General features: G+C 34.0%; 1 protein-coding gene and 1 pseudogene across 1 annotated transcript in view; both read right to left on the bottom strand.

Moving 5' to 3' along the window:
- The window catches only part of PSMD14 (proteasome 26S subunit, non-ATPase 14), an 84,418-nt gene extending 62,543 nt beyond the window's left edge, over positions 1–21,875 (bottom strand). The window contains exons 1-3 of the mRNA XM_039855950.1: positions 21,734–21,875; positions 15,868–15,961; positions 13,540–13,591 (exon numbers count right to left, since the gene is read on the bottom strand). Of these exons, the coding sequence (XP_039711884.1) occupies positions 13,540–13,587 (48 nt within the window). The 5' untranslated portion in view covers positions 13,588–13,591; positions 15,868–15,961; positions 21,734–21,875. The remainder of the gene's footprint in view (positions 1–13,539; positions 13,592–15,867; positions 15,962–21,733) is intronic.
- On the bottom strand, positions 7,256–13,533 carry LOC120597179 (40S ribosomal protein S6-like; annotated as a pseudogene).
- Positions 21,876–26,575: the final 4,700 nt, after the last annotated feature.

The following is a 26,575-nucleotide window of genomic DNA, read 5'->3' as shown; positions in this document are numbered from 1 at the left end:
GTAAATATCCTCTTGAAAACATTAAGCTAAGAGACAACCTAAGTGTGTATCAGTAGAGGACTATTTAAATAAATCATGATTCATCCATAAAATGGAATAGCAAATAATCATTTAAAGAAAATGTGGCAGTTTTATATGTATGGATATGGGGTGGCACAATTCCAAGATATACTATAAAGTATGTACACTGCACTGTCCAATACAGTAGCCACTGGCCAAATGCAGCTATGTAAACTTAAATTATTTAAAATTTAAGCATTTAGTTCTTCAATCATACCACTCACATTTCCAGGGTTCGATAGCTAGATATGGCTTGTGGCTACCATACTGGGCAGCTAGATATAATACATTTCTACCCTCACAGAAAGTTCTATTGGACAACACTGATATAGAGTATCTTTAGAAGGACAAATAGAAACTTGTAACAGCGATTGTTTCTAGGAAGGGGACAGAAATGGCTAGGACACTTATTCAATATATACAAGTTATAATTTCTGAACTCTAACATGTCACATAATACTTAAAAATAACTATTTACCTATTTGAAGACACTTGGCTTAGTTTTCAAAAAAACTCCTTGAGGTATTCTAATAAGAAGCAAAAAAGGTTCAGAAGTTCTGAGGCATAACAGATACAGGATAAAGGATAGAAATCATCTCTCCAAGACTTCCTAGATACACTCCTGACCACTACTCTAACTTTATTAAGCATTTATCTACCCACAATATTATTTGGGATATCATGAAAAAGATTACAGAGATATTTCTGAGGAATTAAGGGAACAGGAACAGAAAAAATATCATTAAAAAAATGCTTACAAAGCATGAAAGAGTAGCTGTGGTCAAAAGGCACAGGTCACACTGTCACATCTATTTCTCTTCTTTTCTTATACTTCCATTTAATGCTCCAGAACAGCAAACACTTTAAGGGAACAGTCTTTCAGTTCTGCTCTGAAGTCACATTTTTTTCAAATGTCATATTTCTTCAAATGTTCTAATACACTGAACAGGTTACTTAATTGCTATATGTCTCAATTTCCTCACCTATAAAATGGAAACCTGTTGATTAACCAAGGGTATTTACTAACTGCTGGGCATTTTTGCCTAGGAGAGGGAAAAGCCAAAGCTTTGAAAACAAAAAAAAGCACACTGGTCAGGCACTAAAAAATAACAAACAACAAAACATTTGAATAGATACTTTTCTCTCACTAGGAGATGGTCAGCCTTGGAAGGCTGAAGGGCCTGGGGATGATGTTAATATATGAAAATCCACCCTGGAAGAAAAATGAATAGGAAGAGAATTCTAAACCATCCGCATTCCCGCACATTAACATTGCATTCTCATTCTCTCTTCTTGCTCCATGGATCTCTGCCACTGTTTGGATCTAGCCTAGCTCCAGAGAACTGCCGTTCATTGTTGCCCAGTACATACTGCCTTCCACAGTGAATGTGAGCAGGTCAGAGGTCTGTGCCAGGGCAGACAGAAGGCCAACCTGGTGAACAGAGAGTGACGAGGGCATGAATCTGTCCCCATAGAGACTGGTGACCAGGAAGTCTATCCAAATTTCAGGAATTTAGATTTGTGGTAAACAAAAGCATAGTACAGTCCTATCAGATAAGAATGTCATTCAAGAACTCCAATATCTAATCATATCCATATCCGCAATCATTCAAGGAAGTCTACTTACTAAAGAAAATGTCTTACAAAATATAAGGCCAAACAAGGAAGATGTGGCACAATGAAGAACATATGACAATTATTTCCAGAAATTTGTTTTCAAGCTGTTAGAAAACAAATTTTAAAATGTAATTACTGTAATTTAAATCCTTAAAAATTTATAAGGCAGATGTTCAATTCATTTCAGATAATTACTACATGTAGAAATCTCTTTATGTGGCCTTAAACTACTATCCATTTATTTAAGGCAGTGAGACATTTGAAAATGAGTTTATATTAATGAGAAACTGCAGAGAAACTTGCCAATGTGTGCCAGCTCCATGGCTCACGAGTGATGAGCATCACCTGCCTGTGCCAGTCAGATCACCAAACAACTTTACTGTGAAGGCCATGAAAGAAGCTGTTAATGCTCTGGTTTAATCTCAGCACAGGCCAGAGCAGCAGATTAAGCAGAACTTCACATCAATGGCAGGTCTCCCAAGTTCTCTTGATGCCACAGAATTCATAAGTGGGATCAGTATGTTCTAAAAAAACATGGTACTGCAAAAGGAAATAAAGGTTCTACAGCATCAAGCAGTGTAATACTTGAAACCTCATAATCAAAGTGACAGTTTTCAAGTGCCATTTATGATGCCCTAGTCTGGAAACATCCCAGCTAACCCATCTGATCAACAATTTCACAGATGGAAGCACTTGATGGCTAATTGGCAAGTCTATTATTCAAATAAAACAGTTCTCTGTACCTCTTCTTTCATTATTACAAGTCAAGGTACAACAAGACTGGTCATTCGAATTAGCTGAATAAGAGAAGCCTTTCTCAAAATAATATTTTTAATGAAACAACAAATTTTGGCAATTAGTTTAGAGCACTAATCAGTTTCTGAATAGTAAGGAAAATTTTTTATAAATTAAAAAGAGTAAGAACTGTAAATCTTTATTAAAAAGTTGTACTATTTGTAACCTCTACCTTTTATCAATGTCAAGATATACATTATCATGGGAATAAAATGAATGAAATAGTCACTCATTCCTTAAATATTCTTAAAACATGGACCAAGTGTTACATGTCAGAATAAAGAAAAACCCTCTCAAAAATTTTAGGTTTCCTAAAATTTAAAAAGCAAGCATCTCACTCTTCACCTGCATTTTGCAATAAAAAATTCCAAACTATTTAAAGTTTTTTACTTTATGGAGCAAATAGCTGATGACAACACTACAGACATTATCTACCTGCAGAAATGCTGAATAGGCTCTGACATCAGAAAGACTTGTGTTCCTACTCTAGCTCCACTTCTAAATAGTTCTGTGACTCAACCCTATAATATGGAAATAATTATGCTTACCAATATAGAATTGTTGTGAAGACTAAATGAGAAGATTAAATACATAGAACACTTCACATCAAAACATGGGAGGCATTCAGCATTAGTCCATTTGGCTTGCATCCTCTCCCCCACCCCACTTCTATAAATTCTAGAAGGAAATCTCAATACAATTGTCAAAATATGTGGGTTCTCTTTATGGATACATGCATTTGCTCTAGATCCCACTGACAATTACATTCCTTACTGAGTATCTTGCTATCTCCCTATATGGCTACAATTCTCATAGCCCAAAAGGAAACCTCCAAGAAAGAGCCTTATAAAAAGACTGGGCTATAAAATATTCAAAGATCTCACTTACTCTATAAACTAGAAATTAGGAATTGTGTATAGTAACCAGAACCTGCAAATTAGAAGGAAACAGCAGCCAGAAACTGTGCAATCAGGTGCAAACTAAAGCCAAAATTATCTCCCTACAGTAACACAACTATATAATGGTAACAAAAATGTATTCCACTAGATAATGAAATAAGTAGTTTCCCATGAAGTAAAAAAATACCTTTTCTATAAAACAGAAAGAGTACTTTGCCAAAACTAGGTTTTATCAGTTTACCATCTACTCTTGATAAGCATTTTGCTTCCAATTACTCAGGCTCTGGTGTTTTCAACGCAAGGAAATAACACAGAGGTAACACGGGCATGTAAGAATACAATCAAGTAAAAAGAGGGAAAATGTATATACAATGAGTAGGAGAAAAGTATAACTACCATAAATATTAATTTGTTTATTGTCCCCAAGCCTCCCATTGTGCCCAACACATGTGGCGTTCAGTCTCTCGAAGGGAAGAACCTGCGAAATCACTGGCAAGTCTGAAAACCAGAACTGGGAGGCTGTCTAGTGGGGACCATTGCCCTGTTCTGGTGGCAGATTTCCAGGGCACTCAACCCAGATAACATCCCGAAAAGAACCACCTTAAATGTATGTTGTAGGAGAGAATACTAGCCATGTCTGCTTAGATTTTAAACGAGTATGTTATCTAGAGAACTGTCTAAATGATAACATGAACTGAAGAATCAGAAGTTATGTTATTTACACAGGTATAATACAGGAAACCCAAAGGTCAATGTACAAAATGAGCAAGGTAACCAGTGAATCAAATATGTAAAACAATGTTGAGGGGAGGGAAGGAAAAGACAGACTGAATTTTTATGATCATAACATCTCCATATTAGACAGAGATATCTTCTCATTTCTCACCCCATATACTCTTTCTACCAAAAATGGCATATCAGCTGTCATAGATCCTTGACTTCATATCCTTGACTTCAAATTAAAAATCGTAACATTTAATTTTTTATCATAATTTTTTCTATTTTATCAGAATGTGATTAAATAATTTTGAAAGACAATTTCACTGTAATTGAAAATACGTCACTGCTCCCTAATGTTCTAAAGAATTCAAACAAAATCATTTAGGGTAATTTCATACCAAAGTAGAAATTTAACATTCACAAATGTCAAAGACCTTTCCCTTTCAAAGACTAGCCCAGTTAAATATTCAAGCAAAATGACACAGATTAACTAGAATGCCCCACCAGGAATCGTTTCCCTTTTACTTGAGAACTCTCAGGAGTTGATTTGAGACCTCTCAGGAGCACCACATTTTTCATGGGGTTTAATATCTATTAAGAATAATGCTACAATTACAACTAGAAAGTGTATGCTCTAATTAGCTTGCTTTTGACCTGATCTCTTTTTTAATTTTCTACAAAAGAAGCATCAGCTCAATTACATGAATAGAATGATTAGGAATTATACTTTTAAAAATAATAAAATTATTACACAAGAGCAACAAATGAGAAAAACTTAAAGGCATCTTGTATTTTTGCTTTGTTTCTAAAGCAAAATCACTATTTGTAGTTAAGCAAAGAAATAAAACAATTAAAATTTCTTGACCCTTACCTACTTCTTAAAAGGAAAAAAAATGGCCACATTAATCTACCAGTGTTTAGAAAAAGTCTTTGTAAATGTTCAGAGAATCACATCAGGATAGCTATTCAAAGAATCAAAGAGAAAAAAAGGTAACCAGAAGCATCCATCAATATACAAAAATTGTCAATACGGACAATAGGCTGAAGGACTCAAGGAACAAAAAAGAGAACTTACAAAAAAGCCTTTCGTAAAAGCCTGCTCATTTTCATGCTACTGTGCCAGTAGTAAATAAATGGTTTTATTTCAAATGTGACAGGTATAATGATTAATTGTACACATTAATCTATGATGGCTCAAGTCACACCAGAATTTCTCTAACAGATAAATATACAATAAATATAAATATCATAATCTGCAATTTAAAAACAGTATGGCAGTCCTTTCTTGTGTCTGCTTCCATTTTTGCCTTATGTCTCGTCTCTGGAATATCCAGGTTCTTTAAAAATTTAAGTCTGATAAGCATAACTCCTTTACTCAAAAATCTCTAATGACTTCCCAACTCACTCAGAAGAGAAACTTCTACAAGACCCTGCATGATTTAGCCTCCAGCAATTTCTCTAGTGTTATTCTCTTCAACTCTAAGACTGAGGGAAAAGATGAAATGCCTAAGTAAGGCATGAGACAAAGTTCTGAACAATAAAAGAAATTGCTGATTTTGTTTTACTTGGTGGCTTTTAAAAAAGTACTAAGCACTAAAGAAAAATGTTATTTAACATCATTTAATGTTCTTTTGTTTTAGTTTGTTGGCTTTTTAAAAACAGAGAACATTACATATGAAGTGGAAGTTCCTCTAGCCTCCTTCCCTTCTCATGAATTTGGTGTGTTATTTAGGACTGTGCTGGACAGCTACATTTAATTACATAAATATAAATAAAACAGCTACATTTAATTACATAAATATAAATAAAACTAAAAATTCAGTTCTTCAATCACACTACTCACATCACATTGACTCAATAGCTACATGTGTGTATTAAATTAAAATTAAAAGAAACTTAAAATTCAGTTATTCAGTTGCTCTAGTCACATTCAGTTGCTCTAGTCACATTTCAAGGGCTTAATAGCCACATGTGGCGAGAGGCTACTGTCTTAGCACAGATACAGAACATTTACATCACTGTAGAAAGTTCTCTTGGACAGTGGTTTTACTCAAGAGTTACGTACTCTAAAAAAAAGTGTTACTTTATGTTTTTTAAATTAACGTTAATGCTTACATATTGTATATATTGCGCTACAACCTTAATTTTTCTGATTATGTTTAAAGGTCTATTATGCATAATATGTAGAAATTAATCTAGTTCATTTTAACTGTTGCATATTTCATCATAACACATTTTGCCACAGATAGATGTTTAAGTGTTTTTTAATTTTTCAATAATCCAAACACTATTTTAATGAATATCCTTAAACATGTCTTCCAATATACATGTGTTAAGAGTTTCTCTAAAGTGAATAAATGGAATTGCTGAGTCACAGAAGTTAGGGCATTTCCAACATTACTAGACACTGTCAAACTGCTTTCCAAAGTGACTTTTAATCATTTATACAACACATACGGTGTGTTCATTCAACATCTATTTATTATCTTCTATTTGCCAGGCAATGTTCTAAGCACTGAGATGTAATCCTCAACCAGCTTCCACACACACACCTCACACCAGCCCACCCTAAGGAAAAAAACTTACGTGAGAATTTTTGCTTTCTAAAATCTTCATTAACACTTAATACATCAGACTTGTGTTGGAAAAAAATCTAATATTTGTTTTAATTTTCATTTCCCTGATATATAGTGAGGTTGAATATCTTTCCATATGCTTGTTAGCAATTCTTCTACAAATTACCATTTTATGTTCTTTTTACTATGAGGTTGTCTTTATGTCTTACTAATTTATGGTTCTGCTAAATGTGTTACAGATAAGTGTGTTGCAAATAACTTTTTCCCCTCTACAGTTTGTACTTTAAGTTTGTTTCTATTGTCTTGGTTGGGAAAAGAGTTAGTAATGTATTGAAGTAGTCAACTTACCAATCTTCTCTTTTGAGTTATATTTTTCTATTTTGAGGTCATAAGGACATAACACTTTCTTCCAAAAAATATTTTTGCAGCTATCTACTGTGTGTGCCTGACATGCTCACAACTGAGTTTATTTTATCCTCATAAGAACCATCTGAGATACATATTATTAATCTCACTTTAAAGATATGGCAATTGAATTTTTTGTGGCAGAATATACATAACAAACTTTACCACTTTAGCCACTTTTTGTTTGTTATGTCTGAGCTTATTTATTTGGTACTCTTACAAAATCTCATTTTTGACTGGACTCAGACTTAGAGGTAGAAGCTCTCAGAGAGGAAAGTCTATGTCTCTCGGCAATCTGTTCCTGGCATTTCTCTTTGGCCTCCTTCATTATCTTGGCCAAAAGTTTAGCGTATTCTGTAGCCTCTTCCTTATTTTCTTAGTATGCTGTTTATTCAGAGCAGGACACGTGGAGTAACAGGATGTTAAATCTTGGGTGCTTTGGTCCTAAGTTTCTTATCCTTCTTTGTTTAGAGGCTTTCTCAAAACATATTGGCAGGCATCATGTTCTTTACAGAGATTGAAAAGTTTGCAGATTCTGTTAACTCTTTTGGGCCCCAGGCAACGAGGAACAGTAGTATCAATGAGACCAGGAATATCTTTCTCCCCTTTTTTCACAATGACCGCGTTGAGAACACTCAGATTGGCATCCACAATGCAACCCCAAACAGATTTGCACTTTCTTTCTCCAGTCCTCCTTGGTCTATAACAGGAATGCCCCTTACTCAGTAGCAGGCAAACAACCTGAGTCAAGACACCCTGCTTCATGGGGAAACCTTGTTTGTCATTCTCGCCACTGATATGAACCACATAACCCTACCATTCTTCACCCAGAGCGTCAGCAGCAACTTCCGTGGCCATATGTTTCTCATAAAAGGTATGAAGTTTTCGTTCATCATCCACTGGCAGCCAGTGACTGGGAAAGAGATGTTCAGCTTCGTCCTGAAGCAGCTGACCATCTCCAAGGTGCCACAAAAAAAGAACTTAGCCACTTTTAAGTAGACAGTTCAGTGTCATTAAGTACATTCATATTGTTGTGCAACCATCACCACTATCCATCTCCAGAAAACTTTACATTTCCCAAACTGAAACTCTGTACCCATTAAACACTAACTTCGTACTCCAATATGACTTCCAGCCTCTAGCAACCACCATTCTACTTTCTGTCTCTGATCATACAAGTGGAATAATACAATATTTTGTCCTTTTGTGATTGGCTTATTTCACTTAGCATGATGTCTTCAAATTTCTTCCATGTTGTATCATGTGAGAATTTCTTTCCATTTTAACATGAAATAACATTCCACAATATGCACACCCCATATTTCGTTTATCCATTCTGCCATCCAGGGACACAAGTTGCTTCCACCTTTTGGCTATTGTGAATAATGTTGCTATGAACACAAGTACACACATATCTGAGTTCTTGCTTTCAATTTCTGGGGTAGATACCCAGAAATGAAATTGCTAGACCATATGGTAATTCTATGTTTTCCACAGAGGTCACACAATTTTAAATTCCTATCAGCAATGCACAAGGGCTCTCACCAATAGTTGTTTTGAGGTTTTCTTGGATAATAAGTATGCTGATGTGTATGTTTTCCAAAATTATAAAGTTCGATTTTCACTGTTAGGTCTTCGTTTAGTATGCACATTTTTGTGTAAAGCATAAAGTAAAAATCTAATATTAGTTCTCCCCCCATAGAGAAAGCTCCTTGCTTCAGCAGGCCTCTCTTTCCCCATCAATTTGTAATACTATCTCTATAACAAATTAAGTTCCCATATAAACATAAATCTATTTCTGGGCTTTCTATTTGATTAAACTGATCTACCTGGCTATCTCTATACCAATATAACACTCCTTGAGTCATATATCATTAACATATATTTTGATATTGGCTAGAGCAAGTTTCATTTTCTCTTCTAAGAATTTCTTGCTATTCTTGGATTGTTTTCTCCTATATGAATTTTAGAATCAGATTTCTAATTCCATGAAAATTCTAGTTGGTATTTTTATTGGAACTACACTGAATTTATGATTAATTGGAAAGAACTGGAATGTGAAATTAAGATACCTCTTCCATAAAAATGGTGTTATTTTTTCATTTATTCCAGTCATTTTTCCCCATTGCTATGTTAAATTAATCCTTTCTATAAAACATTAGACTAAAACCTAAAAGACAAATAATGAACATTTTTCCTCCAAGGCACATAACAGTAAACCAAAAAAATTGTTATTAGCTATAGATACAAAATTCACATACTGTATAAATTCATGAGTTATAACAAGTAAAATAGATCATATCCAATTCATGAAGTTATTTTTTTAGGTCTAGCCACTTGAAATAATTCTTCAAAATGTAGCTTACATCCCACCACTTTCAGAAAGCCTTCTCTGCTCTCTCATCTACAATATTTTCCTTTATTTTTGCATCAGGAATTTACTGAGGTCTGTATCAGAGAGCTGCAAACTCATCACTTTCAGGCAACGCGTGGCCTGTGTAAGTGTGCTTAGTTTAACCTATACCAGGTTTCTTAAAAACTGGAGACCAAAAAAATTAGGGCATGTCGCATAAAAATCACAGGATTTCTGACTTGCAGGTTATATCTCATACTTTCTTCTCAGTGACCTATCTATGACAGTGTCTATCTCCATGCGTCCTTGATTACCAGGGTAGGCAAATTACACACTGATTCTTACAGCTTCCACCTAAAAGTGACCTGTTAATTTCTAACCCACATTCCATTGGTCAAAGCAAAATCGTGGTCAGACTAACTTTAAAAACAATGAAAAAGTAAAATCCTACAATGTGCCTAGAAGGTAAAAAGTCAGAAATATTTCATATCATTGATGACTTTGCCTTCAATCTCTTCCCTTCTACCTAGTCTCCAAACTACCAATAGAATTACTTCTCAGAAACAGACTGAATTATCTCACAACTCTGCTAAAAAAATCTTTATGAAACTATAATGTCTACATGAAAAAAGTAAAAATCACTAAGAATGGCATTCAACATCTTTCATAATCTACTCCAAAGTCTTTGACCAGCTATTTTTTACTATTATTTCCCCTCATATCGCCTATTCTCCAGCCTTTCTGAATATGTCTTGGCATATATCCCAAAATTTAGTTCAAATATCATCTCCTCAATTCAAGTCCATGTTTCCTTTTTTTTGTGGAAAAAAATTTAACCCTACATCCACTGTACTTACAAGCCACATTACTTATAACGAGCACTAGTATTCACTCATTCAAAGTATTTAATATGTGGCAGGCACTTAAAACATAATTGCCATATAACTACTAGAATGTAAGGTCCCTAGATTAAATAACTATGTTCTTGCTTACCTTGGAATTCCCTGTAGCAACACCCAACACACAGAAACTCAAAATATTGGTCTAACAAATTCAAATACAAGACAAGATAAATGACACTAACATTTTATTTAAGTTTCATTTATTTTTATGCTTACTTTGACTGTTTCTGAAGCTAAAATGAACCCAAAGACCTGAACTAAAACTTTTAGAGACTGGAGACTATGTTTTAGCTATGTCTATCTCTTTGGTTTTGTCTTCTCTGCTCTTGGAAAAAGTTTAGTTGCCAAGACCTAAGTTGGGGTAGTTACAAAGATAATCAAGTTGCCAAATCACAGCAGTAAATGCTTTTAATTCAATCATCTCACCTTTTTTTAGTAATTTCAAGTCTGTAAGCACTTTGGCAAAGTAAATGTAAAAACACATTTGCAATTTAAAGCTATTTGTTTACAAATTCTAATAGTTCTAATAAAACATCTGTTTGTTTCTGCTTTAAACTACTGATAAGTTACATTGAAGTAGAAGACTGTTGACAGATTTAATGATTTTAGACTACGACTGTCCAAGTATTAACATCTAAGAATGCAAGATTTAAAAAAATGCAATATTAAAAACAATACAACTTTAAGTTGTTTGTAGGTATGGGCGCCATAATGAAGAACTAAAGGAAAAGTACCACAATAAAGCTAATGGAAGAAAAAGTTTTAAAAAAGACATTGTGAACAGTGTGAAATACTAGTCTAGTTGAAAAAGAAAAGTAGCCAAAAAGACTTGGCAATCTGAACAATTTCAGTATAGTATTGGAGGAGGCCAGAATATAATCTCAAGAGAGTCAATGGAAAAGAAAGTAGAATACGTTGAGTATAAGCTATTATTTCAGGAATTCTAGAATGAAATAGAAGAAAAGGTATAATGGCAGGATGCAGTGAAGTTCTGTTGTTTTTTGGATCCAGGAGACTTTTAAACATCTTTGTAGGCAGAGGAGGGGTACTGATGGGGATGAGCAAGGTTTCAAGAGAGGATAGGATCAGAGAATAAGTGGAAAGAGAAAAGAGAAAGGTTACTTCTACTCAGAGAAAGGTAAGAGTCCTTAGAATGGATAGAAAATCCTATTCTGCTCTTATTCCTATGTTTTAAAAGAGCCATTTGTAAACTTACCAGCAAGTTTTATGGAAACTATTTATGAGGAAATTCTACTTTTTCCATTAAGTAGTAAAATAATAACATTCTCCACTGATTTTTGTATTATATCTGCTTTTCTACTTTTTTGGCTGCTATAGATTATCTAATGGCAAGAGTGGCTATTATCAATCCAAAGATCTCTGAATTATTAAAAGATAATACACTTAACATTTCAGGTTGCAGAAGTAACATTGTAAGTATATGTCAAATTAGTCTAGAACATGAGTAGAATAAAATTTAAGGAAGAAAATTTAATCACTGAAAACCTATTCGATAAAGGAGCTATCACAGAAATTAGAACACTGCAAATTACTCCCTTGAGAGTCTGGGAATAATTGGGAAGATGAAACACATACATGAAATGAAAGACTCTCAAGTAATGTTTTTTAAGTTCAAATAAGAATACAAACTGAGGATACAAGGGTTGATTAAATGATCACAAACCAAGGAGAGGTTATTAAGCCAATACTTAGTTGTCCACTTAATGCAAAGGTTTGCAGTGGTCACTGAGATATGATGCAGCTCAATTTGTGGCCAGTAAAACCATTATTTCATGTCCAGCAGTTTCTCAGCATGGATTTCCAACATGGATATGTAATTTATTGCATCTAATGTTTAAGGAAAGTTATTTTGGTATTTAAATTTCATACAACTTCCCTTAAAGAATTCTACTAAAGCAACATCCTTACCTGTAATTTGCAGGTAAATCTACAGTACTTACATACCACCTCAACTCACTTCTGACACTTTTACATGCCTTAACATTGTTATTGCTACTTTCAGAATAAGTTAGGGAAATTCTAGAAGGTATCTAGAACATTTACAAAGTATGGAAACAGATTTGGAAGAGTCAAGTTCAGAGGTCCGTAGGGATCTTAAGTGAATGAATTACATCTTACAAAATTAAAGAATCATGAATAAACAGGCAGACAGTAGAGGAACATGAGAATATTCAAAACTTAACAAAAGTAAATGAAAAATAACTGAAGCCTATGCAAAGATGCAATACAGAATCACAAAATGATTTCAACTTTCTAAAATATTTATTAGTCATAAACAGAGCTAATCAAAGAATTATTAAAAGTGCCTCTAAAACACTGAAAATTTCAAGAAATCGCAAACTGTTTCTTACACAAAATATAGACTACTTTGAGTGAATAAAGACAGTCATTGATAGCGCTATGGAAATGAGGAAAAGTTGGTAACTGTAAGGGTTCTAAAGGTGAGTTATAAAAATATTCCCAAAATTTGGTCATAAAACAATACATTAAAGTCTTAGAAAAGGAACAACACATAGTCATCCCTTTTGTTAATGGAGGACTGGAAAGATAATCAGTACAGAACTCAAAAGAGGCAGAAATTTCTTCTTTAGCTGAAAGCAGATAAAATACCCTGATAGAAATCTATCTAGAGGCCATTTGCCCAACAGCATAGAACAAGATAAATGATAATATTAAAACAACTGAAAACTCACTTAATTTTAATAAGAAAGTAAAAGAAATCATATATACCAAACTTATAGAGAGATATTAGTTATTAATTCAGCCATGTATCACTAGAAGAAATTTATCAGTATTAACACTGTACATACAAATAATCTATGGGTCACTTTTCTGGATCTTACCAAGAGTATACCAGGTTTACTTTTTCATATGTTACTTCTAAAGTCTACATTGTAAACCCAGAAATAGGATATTCTTAGTCTTTTCACTAAAAGGCAAATTTGATAATCTAATATATCCCAAAATTTTAAATCAAAGCAGAGAAAATTCTTATTCCTAGGACAAAATTAAATTAATAGAAAATGTTCTCCACATGTTATTTAGTGTTACAGTACAGCAACCAGTGATAACGTAAGCTTCTTACCATAAGGTTATCTATGAGTCGATTTTCTTGGGAGTGATTTCTTTCTCTTTGGATAACTAGAGAAAGGCTTGCAGTTTACAAAGAAATATTGAGTCTATATACTAACCTGGCCCAGTCCAGGCATACCTCCTCCAAGTCTAAGAAGTCTGTCCATATTTCTAGAAAACAGAAACAAAAGAAAACGTTCCTAAGCACAAAAGTGTTTACTCAATTGCTATCTATATAATTCACCTTCAGTCACTCAGTATGTCAAAAATATTGGTGGTAATTACAACACAACATCAGACTTCCTGTTAATTAACACCACATATTAATTCAAGAAGCTGTCTTCCATGCTAATTAACAGACCTTATTTTACTGCTTTGGTTTTGGGTTATCCCCAGTTTTAAAGACAAGCAATCTTAGCATACTTTCAAAACTTTGCTATCATTTAGTTAATTATATTTTCTTATTGTTATCTAATAAAGTACCTGAATGAGGAAAAATTGCCTGAAATGCTAATCATATGTGATTGAATTTCATTCAATTTGTCCAGAGTGTACAAATAAAAATCCTCACTTTTAAATTAAATTTTAACATCCTCATTAGTAAGTTCTGTGCTAATTAACTTACAGCTTGTCAGTTATCATCAAAACTACATGTGAAAGACATTGTGAGCAGATTATGGATCTCTGAATTAGCATCAAAGGCTTTTAAAAAATGAACTCATTATACTAAAAGAAATATTATAAACATTAAATACATTAAGATAGTGTCCTAGAACCTACACAAATATTTTGTGTTATTTCAGATGTTGAGAAGATATACACCTTTTTCACTAAGGAAATTCAGCTGCAGTTCTCAATTATAATTTTAGAGTTAATACAGAGAGGATTAACTTTGAAATATCAATCTGATTCTTTTTTTTATGCCAGGAATAACTACAGAAGACATTCTTATAAGCCTGAAAAATTCACAGAAGAAATCTAAGGCAAGAAATAATCGAAGGTAATAATATGGCCTCAAATACACAGAAGAGTAATCCAATTATAAAAATTAATATTTAGTACAACTAAATACTTTAAACGTGAGAATGAAACATTGTTTTCTACTTGCTACTATGTCTTAAAAGTCCTCTTCTTCCTAAGTATATGCTTTAGAAAATGGTATTAGTACAAATATATTCTAAGTTAAATGCTAAGAGTTTAGTTTAGTCATTTGTCCATGTTGTTTTACTAGTTAGAACTGCTATACAAACTAAAATTCAATAATATACTTATGATCATTACAGTGTAATCATGTTTGCTGAATCCTGCTTACAATTTAATGCTGCAGTGTTAACATTGCAAACTTTATTCAAGACCACATACAAAAGAGTACACAAACGATACAGGCATGAAATCTTCACAAAGTGAACAAATCCCCATAAGCACCACCTAAATGAAGGAACAAATAGTTAGCACCTAAGAACATCTTTCATGCCCCCTTCCCAGTCTCTACCACCCACAAAGGTAGAATTCTAACTTCTAACAGCATACATTAGTTCTGCTGTTTTGAATTTATATCAATGAAATCACACACTTTTGTATTTGGCTTTCGCTCAACAAGTTTGGGAGATTCCCAACAGATAAACTCATTTAAAAAAATGAAAAGGTACGTAAGAAAACCTGACAGGCCAGACAAAATTTCTGTTTAATAGCCTTACCTCATACTTCTAATAGCAACATTTACATATAAAATCTCCATCAAATTCTCATTAAAATTCCTCAACTCAAATACAGCATTCAATACATAGCACTTTTTAAAGGCTGTAGACAGAAAAAAAAAAAAACCTTGTATATTTTAAATATTAAAGACATTTCTCTAGAATATATTAGCAATGGAAAATTTTTTCTTTTGGACCATTTCAAGCTTACAAACTTAAAAAACAAATGGAAAAAAACCCTAACAACATACAGAACACTTTAGACATTATATATATTCCAGGCCAAAGTCAATTCCCAGCTGTGTTCAGTTTATCTATTCCCCCTGTGTTGTTTCTGATGACTTTACACAGACTCCAGATGCTGTGAATATATATGAGCGATGTGGGGAGCAGAGGGAAAGAAAATCTGGCAGGTCAAATTTGTGTTTTTAGCAAAATTAGATGTCTCAGCAAACAGGAAAAAATATTTAACAAACTAAAACATTTAAGATAAGATAACCAGATTTAATAAAAATAGTAACATTTGGAAATGAAATATATTGATAAATGTTCTAAATTTATCACTACCTTTTTTTGTTTACAAAAAGCAAACGAGAACTAAAATGATAGTTATCTCAATGACTATCATGAGCCTTAAAATCTGGTTATCTGATTTACAATTTGATATGTTAAAAATGATACATTTTCATAAGATATTTAAATCACTTCCTGAAAGAATAGGTAAGAGTAAAATACATTCTTAATTCTCACCTGGTCAGTAACTACAACTCCTGTGGTGTTAAGCTTCAATTTGTTGATAATACTGGCAAGTATGATTCTTCTCAAGTATTTTTTTCTCTCTTTCCTATAAAAAGTAAATAAAATCAGATATAATCTTGTTGAGAACTGAGAAAGAAAATATGCCAACAGCTTTAAAAGAAGCAAAATTCCTAAAAACAGAAATCGAAATTGATTTTTAATCACCATTTCTAGAGGATATAGAATGAAATAGCATCCCAGAGAGCTACAGAACATAGTGATTAATCCTATATCCAAATTTTGTTTTTAAGTTTCTTTTTTTGAGTTCTAATTATATGTAAACATTGATATTTCATGACTTTTAAGTCTTTCTAGAGCTGTTTCAAAGAAAAGTACTCATATTTTTAAATAGAACAAAATTCATTGTGCAATTACCAAATAGGCCCATTGCAACATTATTACAAATCTGTAATGTTATGGAATCTTAGTGACGTTTTTGTCCTATGTCTTGAAAGATTGCTGTTTTGTCATCCTAGGAATTAGTTCATCATTTCTTAATTATTCCCAACTATACCAAAAAAGACTAAAATACAAAAATGGAAGAATAACAATCATCCAAAATGATGCAACAGTGAAAAATACATTGCAGCTATTGTATCATTTTTCAGTTTTTATTGTGCTGCCAACAGCATTGCTTCATCTTTCAAAAAGATATAAAAGACTAGAGACATCATCTTTGTAGTCTTCTTTTAGCTTTCATTGAACACAGTCGAGAATTCAGAATTGTCCATATTCTACCAATAATGGCAAAGAGAGAAGAACTGACAGAAGGGAAAAAAAGTTTCACTATTAGAGAATCGCAAGGTGAATATAAAGAAAGAAGTCTAGTCTCTAATAATGACAATAAAATTGATGGTACAAGTCAGTTTTTTCGGCACTACTGACATTCATAACTAAAAAACTTTTTTGTTGTAGGGGGCTGTTTTGTGCATTATAGGATGTTTAGCAGCATTCCTAGCCTCTACTCACTAGATGCCAGTCAGTGGCACCCAGCCAGCCATGACAATCAAAAATATCTCCAGACATTGCCAAATGTCCCCTTGAAAGGGCAAAATCACCCCCAGTTGAGAAAAACTGATTTATAAGCAAAATCTCAGATTATGCATCTTTAGATGACAACATCCTAGATTCATTCTTTCTAACTTAAGAACCAATGAATGCTGGAAACAGTTCAACATAGAATTACCACGTGACCTAAAAATCCACTCCTAAGTATACACCTCCCAAAATTAAAAACAAGTATTCAAAACATGAACATGTACATGCATGTTTATAGCATCACTATTCACAACAGCCAAACAGAAGAAACAAATGTCCATCAAAGGATAAAAAAATAAATTCTAGTACTGTATAGTCAAACAATGGAACATATGGAATATTATTCAGCTATAAAAAGGAATGAAGTACTGACACATGTTATAATGTCAATAAATTTCAAAACATTATGCTATGTGAAAGAAGCCATGCACAAAAGGTCATATATGAATTCCATTTACATAAAATATCCAAAATATATAAATCCAGAGAGATATAATGCAGATTTGTGATTGCCAGGAGCTTGGAGGCAGGGGAAGTAAAATGGAAAAACTGCTTATTGGGTAAAACATTTTATTTTAGAATAACAGCAATGCTTTGGAAGTAGACAGAAGTAGTAGACAGAAGTAGTAGCTGCACAGCTGTACTAAATGACAGTGAACTGTTCACTGTAAAACAGTTAATTTTATGTTATGTAAATTTTGTGAATATACTAAATGACAGTGAACTGTTCACTGTAAAAGTTAATTTTATGTTATGTAAATTTTGTCTCCATAAAGTATTTCTTGAAAGGATCAGTGAGTGAACAACAATATATTTCTAAGAGCAAAAAAGAAATATGACATTCTCATCCAGTCAGGTATTCAACAGGACTTCATCACACACTATTTTACAAACTCTTTTGCTAAAGAGATATGTCATATTCTTTTATCTTTTATTATGTTGATACAGTTCATATGTGAAAAAATGCTCAAGTGTAACGCAAAGGTGAGTAAAGGAAATAATGTAGAAATGAAAAAACTTCATGGACTAACTCTAACTGGTGTTTATAAATCTAAAATAAAAATGTTTTACAAGCAAAGATGATGACCATCCTCACTTCAACAAAATTATGAGCTGTCAATGTTTTAAAAGTATTGCAATTGGGTAGTGAAAAAATTCTGGATGTGGATGGTGGTGATGTTTGTACAATGGAAACATACTTAATGCCACTGAACTGTACATCTAAAAATGATTAAAATGATAAATGTTAGGTTATGTTTATTTTAACACACATATACATTCCATGTATTGCAAGTGCAAGAAGAACCAGAAGAAATAATAAGATAGGGCCTATTAGAGATGTATTTAAAAAGTGGAGCTGATCTTTACAAGATAAACATGATCCAGGTTTACGCATGATGGATGATGAGCAGTTAATTACATACAAAGGATGTTGTCTATTTCAGGTACACATACCTTCCAAACCAGGAAAATACAAAATAAAAATCTGTATAAAATTTTTCTAAAATTTTTACTTCTGTAAATTATTCATAAAATGACTTAACGGTGTAAGAAGTGCAAAAAGGTCCACTGGACCGAGATGGTAAATGGTGATGACTATTTTTCTTGGTATATGAGGGTTCAGAGCTATGACTGCAGTCTGAATACCAATATTCAAATTCTGGCTCTGACATTTATTAGCTCTGTGTCCTTGGGTCAGCCACTTCTCTCACTCTGTTTCCTCACCTGCAAAATGGAAATAATGACAGCATCCACCTCATAGAGTTGTTTTGAAGATTAAACAATGGACATAAACAATATTTACACCATGTCTGGCATACAGAAACAATGAATGCTAGCTGCTGTTATCAGCACAAGCATCCCACAGCACCAGTATATCTACAGTACATCCTACACAGTTCCTTCTTTCCACCAGGTTTGCCACTTAGTGAGTTTCAAAACACGGGCCATATTTTACAGTAATAAGTGAATCGCAATGGAGAGGAGGGACTTGCATTTTGCAGAATTTAACAAAGGGGTTCATAAAATTAGAATGTTACACTATAACATAAAAGAGAATACTTCCAATTCTTAGAAAGAAACAATACGAAAGGTCTATGGAGCTAAACCAAGTTTCTATACCTATCAAAAAGTTGAGGACTCAGGGGTCGTTCATGATATGATTAACTTTACTTAAAAGATTATCAGATAATATGAATAAAGTGTTTATATGTAATATGTCATGCATACAGAAATGTATCCTAATTAGTAAAAACAGTACAAAATAAGAATCAGTACTTTCAAAAGGTTAATGATTTTCCACTTTTTCATCTCCCAAATTAATATCTGAATAGAACCTGACATAGATTGTGTTCATGTTAGAATTAAAATATTTACAGGAAATTTATGAAACTATAAATAACCCTAAAACAACAGATCTTTCAAAATTATCTTAATCTGAATTCAGAATGTGACAATTTTTTTTAACTTTTCAACTATTGGTATCCCAATAATTTATAAAATTCAAATAAAATCAAGAAGCCCTTAGCTGTTTGGGTTTATCATTCTGTTTCTTAGTTCACTTTTCATTTTTCATTCCCCTGTCCATATTGCAGTTAAATACTATTACTTCTCAGACTGATGCTAAATCTTATTTAAACTACTTTATATTTGTGATTTCACTGGATTTCTAATTCCTCTACTCTGATTTGTGGAAAGTAATTAGGAACTTTTTTCATATTCTTAAGGGCTTTCTTCAGCATAAGAAATACAGAGTCAACATTAAACTTAATTATATAAACAGGATTTTGCAAGCAAGATTTTCCCTAGTTTAAAATAGTAAGGACGGAATTATCATAAGTATTTCTTGTGGTGGCTCCTAACTACAGCATTCAAGTAAAACATTTATTAAGTACTACCTTCTGAATAAGTGATACAGAAATAAAGCCAGTAAGAAACTTAGTGGCTCACACTGAAAGAATTTACAGTCTTCCTGGGAAGGCATTATACAAACTCATGAAAAATACATAAAGCAAAAGGACAGCAATGTAGAGCTGGAAAGGCTCGGGAGCCAATCAGATCCAGATTTGAATCCTGGTTTCAAAACCTACTTGGCTAAAGGATCTGGAACAAGTTACCTTCTTCTATACTCTAAACCTCATCTATAAAATGGAGACAATACCTATCTTGCAAGTCTGTTGTAAGAATAAATACAAAGCACCTAATAAGTACCTAGGATATGCAGTAAGTACTCAATAATTTTAGAGCTGGAAGAGATTACTGGATCCAATTCTCACATGGGGACACCAAAATATCATAAAACAATATCAATGTCAAATGAGTGCAACGAATAGAGTATATGACAAGTTCATGAGTAAGAAATCACGAGTATTCGGGTAAAGCTTTCACAGGTGAACACTGATTTATGAAACAAACATTGCTATAAAACTGAAAACAAATAAAAGCACAATTGTTTCTTGTTACTGATTTGCAAACATGGGTTCTGAACTTAGATACTAAACACACGGTTTACATGACAAAAAAATAGGATGAACCCATGTCATAGAGGTTAAAAACACAACCTTTCAACTGGGACAGCAATATATTATTTTCTAAGCAATCTTCCAAAGTCAACAGGTGAGGCTTCATTAAAAGATCATGACTTCAAAACCTCCTTCTGATGGCCAGATGTAATTTTGTTCTGAGACAAATTAAAGACAATATTCAGGTTTTTCACTAAATACCACTTCACTAAACACATCTTAACTGTAGTTAATTCTGAGCCACTATGTATCTTAATCTCTTCAAATGCACAATAACCCATACAATTTGTTTGAAACATGTATAATTAAACTTTCATGGTTGGTAGGCTTACACGACACAAGGTCACCATTATGTTAATTATCTCCACTAAAATCGTATTCAGCTCTTTTTTGTTATTTCAACATTACCAGTGACTGTCTTGTAACTTTACTCATAAACACTGTCAGTAGTATTAAAAACATACTTTTGTGAGCAGTGAAAAAAATCATTTTCACCCTAGAATTATATTTCTATGCTAATTTTTAAAGCCTCTTTGCCATCTTTCTCACGAAAATCTTTATCAACTTTTGGTACGATCTTAATTTCAAGAATTTTTCAGTCACTAGATTTATAGTCAGACGCTTTCGAAAAGTTTACGTTTTTCTTAGTTTGACAGAAGCTAAGTAATGTCACCAACGAAATTTAGTTCCAAGTGGTAACACACAGTAGCGGACTTCTACTTTACTGAAAACAGGAAATGTAATCAATTCACCAACAATAATTCAATTAGGATAAACTGAAAGTAAGTTAAAAGGCATTGCAGGAATAACTACACTTTGTTTTGAAGATTTTCAAGATTAAAAACCAGTGAATCTCTGGGGGTTTTATTTGTTTTTTGGAGTTGAAAACCTAACACCAAGAGAAAAAGGGTCAAGGCCTATGGGAAGAACAAGTGAAGAACAAGTAATAAAGAAAACATGCGTTTAGTGAGAAACTCAATTGAGCGCAAATAGAATCCATAAACACCGGTTATCCCTATGCAGGAAGGGATTGGTTACCAAGATGTGAATTCAGCATAGCTGGAGACCACATCTAGACCTAACTCTGCCAGAAACCCGAGTAGCCGGAGAAAAGGACGAAGGAGCCTGAGCTCCTCCCTTAGGGCCCGGGCCTCCAGTGACAACTCGGCTGGGCAACGTGACTCAGGAAAGCACGGGGCTGACAGCGGCCTAGCGCGGCTGTCTCCGCGGACCTCCGGGGCCTGCCTTCCGCGTCTTACCTGCGGGCGGTCGGGACCGGAGGCCGCGGTCTGGACCCTTGTCTTCCAGCTGCGGTGACGCGGCGACGGCGGTGGCGGCACGGTCTGAGGCTCGACCCTACTCTGGCTCCGCGAACCGGCGATGAATCAGCCCGATTCCATTCAAAAGAGTCGCCCGGGCCTCTGCCGCGAAGCACTTCCGGGTTCACTGCTCCGCTTCGGCTTCCGTTCCCCCGACGGCCAATTGGAGGCGACTCGAGAGTCGAGAGGGCGTCCCAGCAGGGGCGCAGAGAACAGACGGCGCTGGCCACCGGGATCTTCTTTCTCGGCTGGGAGTGGGCGGCGGGATAGTGCCTGGCCTGCCCCGGCTTCTCAAACATCCTCCTTTTTCTCCTCGCAGGCTCCTGCCCAGATCTAGGACACCGGCCTATCCAGCCCGAGAGGTGACTGCCTGGGAAACAAAACTTCAGGACTACCGAGATCAGAATCTCTTTCGTTCTGGTGTTTTACCGCGGCCTCACTCGAAAACTAAAAGGTTTACTTGAACTAAACTTAACTTGGTAATCTGAGAAGCAAAAGAGAAAAGGGAGGGGTGTGAAAAAAGGGGAAATCGGTCAGATGCTCTTTTCCGTAGCGCAGTCTTCCCACGGTCTTGTCTTTACCGCTTTGCAAGCATTGGATTTCAGAGAAAACCAACGTTTACCAAGTGTTAAAACCACCTGTTTTGAGCTCAGTTTAATTTACAGTGCTTAAGGAATCATTTGCTCTTGTTTCTCCATGTAATTTGCATGAACAACGTTACATCCATCATCTGCTCTGCTAGGATTTAAGAGCAAAAGGGCCCAAGAAATGACTGACTTGGAAATTTATATCACACTTAGATGCAGTCTTTGTTTAGGGCAGTATGTTTACCAAGTCCCACTGACTTCGTCAAATAACATTGCAAATAATAAGCATTTAACACACAAACACACAAACTAATTTAAATAATGTCTTTAAAACATTCCTACACCAAGAATGGTGATGAATCTACTGGGTGGAGGGGAAGAAGGGATTCTAGCATCTGAATCCAAAGCTATTTGAGTGGTACAATTACACAGAATTTCTCTCTCAAAGTATTCCATCTCCATCTAAAAAGTATATAGATTAATCATCAATAATAATTATATTTGGATCCTCGTCTTTATGTTTTCTCCCAAACCTCATTTACTTTTTTTTTTTTTTTTTTTTGGAGGAGGCGGGGAAGGTCAACGATCCCATCTTCAAGAAGTTTCCCTAATCATACCTGAGAGTAGACACTTCCCTCTTATTCAGCTGTTTCCACTGGCCTCCCAATTAATAATCCTGGAAATCATGAAGTGTCTCCTCTGTAAAATTGCTTTCCCAATCCACTACTCCCCTCTCTCCATTCTCTCTACTTCAACATTAACTCAGGCCTTCGTCACTTTTTCCCTAGAATGCTGTAATAATCTCCTTAATCCTCCTGCCTCCAGTCTTCCCCACTTCAATCCATTCTTCACTTCACTGGCAAAGATTTTTTTTCTTCTATACAAACACAGTCATACCCCTATGCTTGAATTTCACCAGTGGCTCCCCCATAAACATTAAATACGAAGATCAAAAATCATTCAGCTTTGTTTGGAGCACCCTTGCTCAAGCTGAATCAAAGTATTTAGCTGGGTAATGAGATGTCCATAGAGACTTTAAAAAACTCTAACATATTCCTGGGAATCTAAAAGGTAATCTTCATGCTTAGGGTTGTGTGCATGACTAGGGCTATGTGAATGCTCAGGAAAGACCTGAGAAGGCCCTACGTTCTCACCTGGGGCTAACCTCGAGAAGCTATATAAGAAGTAAAGACTAAGGTTGAGTTGTAAATTCCCTGGCTGAGTGTTGAGGTCATGCGCCAACACACAAACTAAGACTCTCAGCAAAGACTAGGAGACTTACTAGTTAAAGACATTTACAGAAATGTGTCCAGTCAGCAGACCACTAAGCCAACTGAGCAAAGACTTCAGTGGTCACACATGACAAAGAATACAGACTTGAAGGAATTAATTCAGAAAAGTCACTAAACTAAGAACTACTACAAAAAACAAACAACAAAAATCCCGAGGAGAGTAGAATCTAATTTCCAGAGTTGCCACATTTTAGTATTAAAAATGTCCAGTTTTCAAAATAAAAAAATTTAAAAATATGATAACATACAAACAAGGATGTAATGCCCATATACAGGAGTAAAAACTATCAAGAGAAACTATTCCTAATGAAGCCCATAAATAAGATATTTTAAATGTTCACAAAGCTAAAGGAATCCATGTCTAAAAAACTAGAGAAAGTATAAGAATATTTCACCAAATACATAATATCAATAAAGAGACAAATAATTTTTAAAAATAAAAATTGTGGAGTTGAAATGTATAACAACTGAAGTGAAAAATTCCTTAGAGGGGCTGAACAAAGATTTGATTAGGTGCAAGAAAAAATTAGCAAATTTGAATATAGGTCAGTTGAGATTATACATTCTAGGGAACAAATCCAGGCATACTACTTTTTATTGCACTTTGTAAATACTGCATTTTTTTTTTTACAAATTGAGTATTTGTGGCAACCATATATTGAGCAAGTCTATCAGCACCATTTTTCCAACAGTATTTGCTCATTTCATGTCTCTGTCACATTTCAGTACTTCTCACAATATTTAACACTTTTTCATTATTACTATATTTGTTACGGTGATCTGTAATAAGTGATCTTTGATGTTACTATTGTAATTGTTTTGGGGCACCATGAACATTAAACATATCAACATTATCAGGAGTTTGGAAGTTGACTCCAACCCTTATGGATTACTTTGAGAGATTCAGGACTTCAGTGGAGGAAGTAACTACAGATGTCACAGAAATAGCGAAAAAACTAGAATTAGAAGTGGAGCATTAAGATGTGACTGAATTGCTGCAATCTTATGATAAAACTTTAATAGATGAGGAGTTGCTTGTCATGGATGAACAAAGAAAGTGGTTTCTTTTGATGGAATCTACTCCTGGTGAAGATGCTGTAAAGATTGTTGAAATGACAATAAAGGACTTAGAATATTATATAAACTTAATTGATAAAGCAGCTGTAGAGTTTAAGAAGATTGGCTCCAATTTTCACAGAAGTTTTATAGTGGGCAAAATGCTATCTAACAGCATCCTATGCTACAGAGAAATCGTTCAAGAAAGGAAAAGTCAATTGGTGTGGCAAACTTCATTGTTGTCTTACTTTAAGAAATTTCTACAGCCATCTCAGCCTTCAGCAACCACTATCCTAATCAGTCAGCACCCAACAACATCAAGGCAAGACCATCCACCAGTAAAAAGATTATGACTCACTGAAGGCTCAAATGATGGTTAGTATTTTTTAACAATAAAGTCTTTTTAAATTAAGGTATACACATTACTTTTTCAGACATAATGCTGTTGCAACTTAATAGACTACAGTATGTGCTGTAGAACATATGTGCTGGGAAACCCCAAAAATTGTGTGATTCACTTTATTGAGATACTCACTTGACTGCACTGTTCTGGAACTAAACCCACAATATCTCCAAAGTATGCCTGAAAAAAAAAAGAAAAAAGAAACATAAACAGCATGAGAAGGCTGTGGGACACAATCACACATACCAACATATGTATAATGAGAGTCTTAGAAGGAGAGGAGAAAGAGAAAAAGGCAGAAATAATATCTGAAAAATAAAACTTCCCAAATTTGATGAAAAGTAATCTACACATCCAAGAAGCTTAAAACTCCAAATGAGATTAACACAAAGAAATCCACACCTGGACAGGGAATAACCAACCTCTTGAGAGCCTAAGACAGGGAGAGAATCTTGAAAATGTCAAGAGAAGCCACTCATCACATAATCCTCAATAAGATTTACAACCAAAGCTATGGAAGCAGAAAGCAGTGGGATGACATATTCAAAAAGACTTTCAACCAAGAATTCTATATCCAGGAAAACTATTTTTAAAAAATGAAGGATAAATTAATACATTCCCAAAATGTCTGTAAAAACAAATGAGCGAGAATTCATCACTAGGAAACTTGCCCTACAAGAAATCCTAAAGAGAGTCCTTCAGGCTCAAATGAAAGGAGATTACACAATAATTCCAATACATATGAAAAAATAAAGAACACTTGTAACTACATAAGTAAATATAAAAGACAATACAAATATATTTTTGTTTGTAATTCATTTTTTCTCTTACACGATTTAAACAAAATGCATAAAGCAATATTTATAAATCTGTTGATGGGGATTTTATGTATACAGATATAATTTGTATTATAATAACAGCATAAAGGAGGGGGATAAAATGAAGCTATATAGTAGTAAAGTTTTTGTATATTATTTAAAATAAATTGGTATTACTTTGAACTATATTGTTATAACTTGGTAATTGTAATCCCCAGAGCTATCACTAAGAAAATACTCAAAAAATATATAAACTAAAGCCAAAGGAATTAAAATGGTACACTACAAAATATGTACTTAACACAAAATGGAGGAATAGAAGGAAAAAAGATGCAGAACATTTAGAAAACAAATAGTAAAATGGCAGATGTAAATACTACCTTATCAATAATACATTAAATGTAAAGATTAAACATTCCAAGTAAAAGGCAGCAATTATCAGAATGGATTTAAAAAAAGATCCAACTTTGCAGTCCACAAGAGACACAATTTAGATTCAATGACCCAAATATATTGAAACTAAGAGGATGAAAAAATATATATCATACAAACAGTAATTAAAGGATTTAACTTTGGACATTGTTCTGGCATTCTTTAATCAAGTTAAAAATACAATCACCATTTGA

The sequence above is a fragment of the Pteropus medius genome, unplaced genomic scaffold, assembly GCF_902729225.1.
Source record: "Pteropus medius unplaced genomic scaffold, Ma_sr-lr_union100, whole genome shotgun sequence".
NCBI lineage: Eukaryota > Metazoa > Chordata > Mammalia > Chiroptera > Pteropodidae > Pteropus > Pteropus medius.
Note: the sequence above shows the minus strand (reverse complement) of the source record. Positions and strands in the feature narration are given on the sequence as shown.